The sequence below is a fragment of the Nicotiana sylvestris genome, chromosome 1, assembly GCF_000393655.2.
Source record: "Nicotiana sylvestris chromosome 1, ASM39365v2, whole genome shotgun sequence".
Lineage (NCBI taxonomy): Eukaryota > Viridiplantae > Streptophyta > Magnoliopsida > Solanales > Solanaceae > Nicotiana > Nicotiana sylvestris.
The window spans coordinates 120,017,169-120,025,026 of record NC_091057.1 but is presented as its reverse complement, the minus strand read 5'-3'; the positions used below and the strand labels follow the sequence as shown (position 1 = coordinate 120,025,026).

General features: G+C 41.4%; 1 protein-coding gene across 1 annotated transcript; it reads right to left on the bottom strand.

Annotated features, from left to right (window-relative positions):
* Positions 1-4,140: 4,140 nt before the first annotated feature.
* Positions 4,141-7,442, bottom strand: LOC138874040 (uncharacterized). Its single transcript, XM_070152545.1, has 5 exons — positions 7,103-7,442; positions 5,806-6,459; positions 4,976-5,398; positions 4,326-4,555; positions 4,141-4,206 (listed from the first exon to the last, which is right to left on the bottom strand). Exons 1-5 carry the CDS (start codon positions 7,440-7,442, stop codon positions 4,141-4,143), a joined length of 1,713 nt encoding a protein of 570 aa, XP_070008646.1.
* Positions 7,443-7,858: the final 416 nt, after the last annotated feature.

The window sequence follows — 7,858 nt, the reverse complement described above, 5'->3', positions numbered from 1 at the left end:
AAGCCATTGAACTGAGCCAAAACTCACACTTGGAGAACTTTGCATAAAGCTTCTCCTCCCTCAATCTCTGCAACACAACTCTCAAATTCTTGCGTGCTCTTTTTGACTACGTGAGTATACCAGAATATTATCAATGAATACAATAACGAACGAGTCGAGGGAGAGGTCGATCAGATGGTGGTTAGGCCTGTTTCTATGCACTCCCAGCCAAGCCAGATGATATTGCTTCAGATACTGTGATTACGAGTATTGTCTCAGTTTGCCACAGAGATGCAACTGTGTTATTTGATCCTGGTTCCACTTTTTCATATGTGTCATCATATTTTGCTCATTATTTAGATACGCCCCGAGAGTCTCTTGTTTCATTTGTTCGTGTATCTACTCCGGTAGGCGATACTATTATTGTGGACCATTTATACCGGTCGTGTGTGGTAACTATTGGGGTCTAGAGACCCGAGTGGACCTTTTATTGCTTTGTATGGTAGACTTTGATGTGATATTAGGCATGGATTGGCTATCTACATGTTGTCTCATGCTAAGACAATAACGTTGGCTATGCTGGGTGTGCCACAGATTGAGTGGTGAGGTTTGACTGATTTTGTTCTTAGTAAGGTGGGGCGACCCCTAGCTGACTGACCCCCACCCCTAGCTACCTGAGCGGGTGGTGAAGTAACTGGACCTAAAGTCGAGGGCTGACTCCTATACTAAGATGGATCCTCAAGAAGATGAGGACACTGCCTCCTCATATGTCCAAACTCTCCACACTTATAACAACTCCCTAGTGCGGGGAACGAGGACTGAAGGGAACCCTTAGCACCAGAATGACCAGTAGGAGGACCTCGTATGGAGGAACCTTGAACCGATGGAGTATGGGACAAATTCTGGGCTGGTAGGGCACTGAGTGATGAATGGCCCTAATGAGAGATATGAGAACCATGGACCGATTGTCATGACCCAAACCGATGGGCCGCGACGGGTGCCTAAGTCCTACCTATCAAATACCCCTAAGCATGCGTCTAAGATATAAACCTGAATAACATCAGCTGCATTACGAAAATTACATACATGAAGAAAACATGCCATCAAGGCATATGTACGTATACATGCAGAATACAGTGGGCGAGTCGGCAAGGCTACTATAGACAACTATACATCAAAAACTGAAAGCCGACAAGGCCACATACAACCCAACTAGACACACTGTCTACATACCTCTAATGAAAAAATAACTGTACAAAGACGGGACTGAGCCATGTCATACCCATATACATGTATATATACAAACATATCATACCAAAATCAAAGTAGCTTCAGATCAAGTGGAGCACGCTAACTCTCGCTAATCAGGGATCCTAAGAAGGGGGACCGTTAGCTTGCCTACCTGCACCTGCGGGCATGAAACGCACGCCCCGTGAAATAGGGCGTCAGTATGAAAAATGTACTAAGTATGTAAGACATGAAGATTAGTACGTAAAAGACATAGATGAAACATGGAATACAGAAGCACATCTTTAAATCTGAAAAACTTTGTAAATTCTAAAACATTTATAATGTCATGCACGTGCGTATAAATGTCGTGCCATGCATATGTATGGGTGTACATAATATCATCAAGCCACTGAGGGCATCCCATCATATCGTCTCGGCCACTATGGGCAACATCATCAACATATACCAGCTGATCAGGTGGTGATGCGTATATGATGCCGTAACCTTTTCCCATATCCCATATACACATATATATATATATATACACACACACACACATACACACACACACACATATATATACGCGTATATAACGTCATATGGTCATCGGTCAATGCACATGAGTGAAATACATGAAAAATACATAATAATCTCAATATTTCTTCCGGATAAACTTTTCCAACTGCGTATTATTCTAAGACCCATGAACAGAAGATAATAATATCTCACATAGGAAATCAAGAATATAGACACCCCTAGTATTTTTATAAATAGAGTAATTTATGGAAACCGTGCTTTTGCTCTTTTCTTCTGTATAATTTGGACTATGCCAAAAGAAAGAAGGGAGGACCTTAACATACATGTTCCTGGAATTATTTGAATGGAATGAAGCTTCTGCTTCTGAATCCTTGAACAAAATTGTGGTTCGAAATTTTAGCTAAGGATTTGGATTGTTTGGACGAAAGGGTCCTGTTCAACGTTCTTGGTTTCAAACCAAGTACAGATTGTTGTTTAGATCCTTTTTATAAGGAAGTGAGATCTAGTCTATTTTTGACCAAATGAAGGAACTTAAAATCTGATCTTCTCAAGTAGTTGAATTAGGAAAAAGCTTTAAATGATTCTTGCTTTTTTTTTTAATTCCAATTAACGCTTAGTAGCCACCTACTCCAACATGACCATGAGTCATTGTTTGGAAAGTGGTTGGCTGTCACGTTTTTGTTTTGGAGATAATTATTAATTTTTATCCACTTATTAATTAACTGGGTAATGTTCTGTTACCCGGTAATTAATCAATTACCTGCAAAATTTTAAAAATTGCCACAAATTACTTAAAATTCTACTTATTATTATTATTATTTTTATATACTTTATACATTATACTATCGTTTTCATATGGTACCTTGCATGGTACTAGTTCATAATTATCGGGTATTCGCTCGACCCGTAATTTATCCCAAATCGGCCACTTTCAACGAAACTCGTTTTCTTTAATTTGTTTACCCTTTATCCTTCATGACAATTATTTATTGCTTGTTACAAATAGCGTACGTTAACCTCAAGATAATCTCATCCCCGATTCCACGTCGGTTAACTAAAAATAAAATTTTAACGTACGAAATGCGAGATGTAACATCCTTCCCCCCTTAGAAACATTCGTCCTCGAATGTTCAACTCCCCGTGATCTATATAACTTTGGCAAAGTCGCCAATGTAATAATACCACTACCAACTCTCCCTGTAGAAGCTTAATAACCCAACGACACACATGGCCATAATTATGAATAACGGCAATGGCCTCACATGGGCAACGACAATAACCAACACAAGGATTTATACACGTACCTTATGGTTATGATGTCTCAGCCGGACCCTTCTCTGGAGGAGGAAATAAGTAGGGATATCTAGACTACATGTCTTCTTTGGCCTTGCAAGTCATTTCTTCCACATTGTTGTTCCTCCAAAGTACTTTCACAAAGGCTACCTCCTTATTCCGTAGCTTGCGGATTTGTCAGTCTAGGATGGCAATCGAAACTTCTTCATACGATAAGTCTTCTGTAATCTGTATATCATTCGTGGGAGCCACTCGGGTAGGATTGCCAATGCACTTTTGTAACATAGATATGTGAAAAACTGGATGGACAGACTCCAATTCCGAGGGAAATTCTAACTCATAAGCTACTTGGCCCACTCTCCGAATGATCCTATAAGGCCCAATATACCGTGGGCTAAGTTCGCCTTTCTTTCCAAACATCATCACACCCTTCATAGGTGACACCTTTAAAAATAACCAGTCATCAACCTCAAACTCTAAATCTCGACGCCGTACGTCAGAATATGACTTTTGACGACTCTGAGCTGTCAATAGTCGATCCCGAATCAACTTTACTTTTTCTATGGCTTGCTCAACCAGGTCTGGCCCATATAATATAGATTCCCCAACATCAAACCACCCTATAGGCGACCTAAACTTCTGTCCGTAAAGAGCTTCATATGGAGCCATCTGAATACTGGAATGGTAAATATTATTATATGCGAACTCAATAAGCGGTAGATGATCATCCCAGCTACCTTTGAAGCCTATTACACAAGCTCGTAGCATATCATCTAGCGTCTGAATAGTATGCTCAGCTTGTCCGTCTGTCTGGGGATAAAATGTTGTACTAAGACTTACTTGAGTCCCCAATCCTTTTTGGAAGGACCTCCAGAAGTTAACAGTAAATTGAGCTCCTCTATCCGAGATAATAGATACAGGGACTCCATGTAGTCGTACTATTTCCTTAATATAAAGTCTTGCATAATCTTCTGAGGAATATGTAGTCCTAACAGGCAGAAAATGGGCTGACTTTGTAAGCCTATCAATAATTACCCATATCTAATCGAACTTACGCTGGGTACGAGGTAAGCCTACGATGAAGTCCATATTGATTACTTTCTATTTCCAAGTCGGAATCTCCATAGCTTGCAATAACCCACCAGGTTTTTGATGCTCTATTTTCACCTGCTGACAGTTAAGACACTATGCAACAAACTCTGCTATATCCTTTTTCATTCCGTCCCACCAATACACTTCCCTGATATCATGATACATCTTTGTTACCCCCGGATAGATAGAATAACGAGAATAGTGAGTTTCTCCCATAACCTGCCGACGCAGCCCTGCAACATTAGGGACACATAATCGTCTTTGATATCCGAGGACCCATCTTCTGTAATTTCAAACGGTGTCTTCTCCTTCTGAAGAGTGGTATCCCTATAATGAACTAGCACAGGATCCCCGTACTGGCATTCCTTTACTTTAGTTACTAATGAGGATGTTGCTGTATCCTGAAGAGTAATTCCAATATCACCTGAGTCCAGTAACCGAACTCTAAGACTAGCTAGCTGATGAACCTCATGGGCTATTCCCCTCTTTTCTGGCTATAAATACGACAGGCTACCCATAGATATACGGCTGAAGGCGTCGGCTACTACGTTCGCCTTCCCCAGATGGTATAAAATATCAACGTCATAGTCTTTAAGTAGCTCCAACCATCTCCTTTGACGTAGATTCAATTCCTTTTGCTTGAAGATATACTGGAGGCTCTTATGGTCCATATAGATATCAACATGAATGCCATACAAGTAGTGCCTCCACATTTTTAGTGCATGAATCACCGCAGCTAACTCTAAATCGTAGGTGGGGTAGTTCTTCTCGTGCTTTCTTTGTTGTCTAGAAGCATAAGACACAACCTTACCATGCTGCATCAACACACAACCCAATAAAATACCTGAAGCGTCGCAATAGATAACATAACCATCGGTCCCTTCTAAGAGCGTTAGAACCGGTGCTGAAGTTAATCTGTCCTTTAAGGCCTGGAAACTCCATTCACAAGGGTCAGTCCATTGAAATTTTACTTCCTTCTGAGTCAACTTTGTTAAAGGTGCTGAAAGGGAAGAAAATCCTTCCACAAATCTCCTGTAATAACCTACCAAACCGAGAAAGCTACAAACCTTCGTCGGTGTTGTGGGTCTATGCCAAGTCTTTACTGTCTCAATCTTTTGTGTATCCACCCGGATACCTTCACCCGAAATAACATGCCCAAGGAAAGCTATAGAGTTCAACCAGAATTCACATTTGGAAAATTTTGCATACAGTTTCCCTTCTTGTAGAACTCTGAGCACAATACGTAGATAATCTGCATGCTCAGCCTCTGAACGAGAATATACCAATATATCATTAATAAATACAATTACAAACAGATCTAAAAAAGGCCTGAACACACGGTTCATTAAATCCATGAATACTGTTGGGGCATTGGTCAGACCGAACGACATAACCCAAAATTCAAAGTGCCCATATCTAGTCCTGAATGCTGTCTTCGGAATATCTTCATCCTCAACCCTTACTTGATGGTACCCGAACCTCAAGTGTATCATTGAAAAATGCTTGGCACACTGTAACTGATCAAATAAATAATCAATTCTCGGGAGCAGGTACTTATTCTTGATCGTCACCTTATTCAGTTGCCTATAATTAATATACATTCATAAAGAACCATCTTTCTCTCTCACAAACAACACAGGTGCTCCCCATGGTGACATACTAGGTCAGATAAACCCTTTTCAAGAAAGTCCCTTAGTTGTTCCTTTAACTCTTTCAGCTCTACGGGGGCCATTATATAGGGAGGAATAGATATTGGGTGAGTATCTGGTTGTAGGTCAATAGAAAACTCAATTTCTCGTTCTAGCGGGAGACCTGGAAGCTCATCGGAAAAAACATCAGGAAACTTATTAACCACAAGGATGGACTGAATGGTTGGTGACTCTACTTCCACATCCTGAACCCGAACTAAGTGATAAATACAACCCTTTCTGATCATCTTCCTTGCCTTGAGATAAGAAATGAATCTTCCCCTCGATGATGCCGTATTAACTTTCCACTCCAAAACAGGCTCTCCTGGAAATTGAAATCGGACTATCTTTGCTTTACAATCAACGTTGGCATGACAAGAAGCCAACCAATCCATACCCATAATAATATCAAATTCTACCATATCTAACTCGATTAGATCTGCTACGGTAGATCGACCATAAACTACTATTTTACAACCCCTATATACCTGCTTAGCTATCACTGAGTCCCCAACAGGTGTAGACACCTCAAAAGGTTTAACCAATTCAGGTTTTATTTCAAATTTACTAGCAGCCAACGAAGTAACGTATGAGAAGGTGGAACCCGGGTCAATTAGTGCATATACATCATATGAGGAGACTGGTAATATACATGTAACAACATCAGGCGATGACTCCTGGTCCTATCACCCTGCTAACGCATAAATGCAGCTCTGAGGATTGCTCGAACTAGATGCTCTACCTCTACCACAATTCATTGGTGCTTGTGGACTTTGCCTAGGGGGCGTACTAATGATAATGAACTAGCTATAGATCCCGCTGGCTGAGCTATGCTTGCATCACCTCTCATCGGACAATCCCTTATAACGTGGCCCAGATAACCACAAGTATAACAAACACCTAACCCCATACGACACTGCCTGGTATGCTACTTACCACATTGAGTACATCGTGGCAAGGGTGGCCTCATATGATTTAACTCACCCCTATACCGAGAACCTGAGGCCCTGATATTCTAACCAGACCCTGAATATGTAGAACGATCAAATCTTTTATCGCCAAACTAAGGGGGGCACTAGCCGATGGATGGGCTGGATACCTCGGGCATTGCTGCCTATGACCACTTTGAAACTCACCAGAAGGATCCGAAGACCTCGCTCTCTTATTCTGGGCCCTATCATGCTCATGATCGACCCTCTATTTCTGTTTACGCTCCTCTACACCTTTAGCATATGCCTGAATACGAGAAATATCCATGTCTGGCTAAAGTGAGACTGGCATACAATCATTATGCAAGTGAGGCTCTAATCCCATCATGAACCAGTGAACCCGATCCTCTATCTTAGATACAATAGTGGGAGCATACCTGGCCAACAAATCAAACTGAAAACTGTACTCCCAAACACTCAGCTTACCCTGTCGAAAGGTCAAGAACCTATCAACTCTGGCCCACCTAAGCTCTGGTGGCAGATAATGATGAAGAAAAGCTTCTGTAAACTCCTTCCATACTGCTAGAGGGGCATTCTCACCTCTGGACAATTCCCAAGACTCGTACCAGTTAACTGCAATATCTCGGAGTCTATAAGAAGCTAGCTCAACTGACTCAGTCGCAGTGGCCTTCATTACCCTTAACGTCCTCTACACCCTATCAATAAATACCTGAGGGTCCTCATTCGGATCTGCCCCACTGGAGGGTCTAAATTAGTGAAGTCACGAGCCCTTGCACTAACGGACTACGATGACCCGGCTAGTTGTCTCATGAGTTACAACTCTGTTTCCCCCATTTTTTCTTCTTATTGCTTTTTTTATCAGTTCTATATGTGATCGGGTTGGTTGGCTTGGGTTCGGAAAGGTTTTGAGAAGGTTTGAGACACTTAGTCTCTTTTGAGGAAGCTTAAGTTGGAAAAGTCAATCGAATGTTGACTTATATGTTAGAGAGCTCAGATGTGAGTTCTGATGGTTCGGATAGCTTTGGGAAGTAATTTGAGACTTAGGAGCGTGATCAGAATGTGTTTTGGAGGTCCGAAGTAGATTTAGGC

Coding starts and splice junctions, on each gene's coding strand:
- LOC138874040 (XM_070152545.1), bottom strand. CDS start 7,442: ATGAAGGCCACTGCGACTGAGTCAGTTGAGCTAGCTTCTTATAGACTC. Junction 6,460..7,102: donor GCCTCACTTGCATAATGATT/GTATGCCAGTCT, acceptor GTATATTACCAG/TCTCCTCATATGATGTATAT. Junction 4,556..4,975: donor TATCTATTGCGACGCTTCAG/GTATTTTATTGG, acceptor TACTGGACTCAG/GTGATATTGGAATTACTCTT.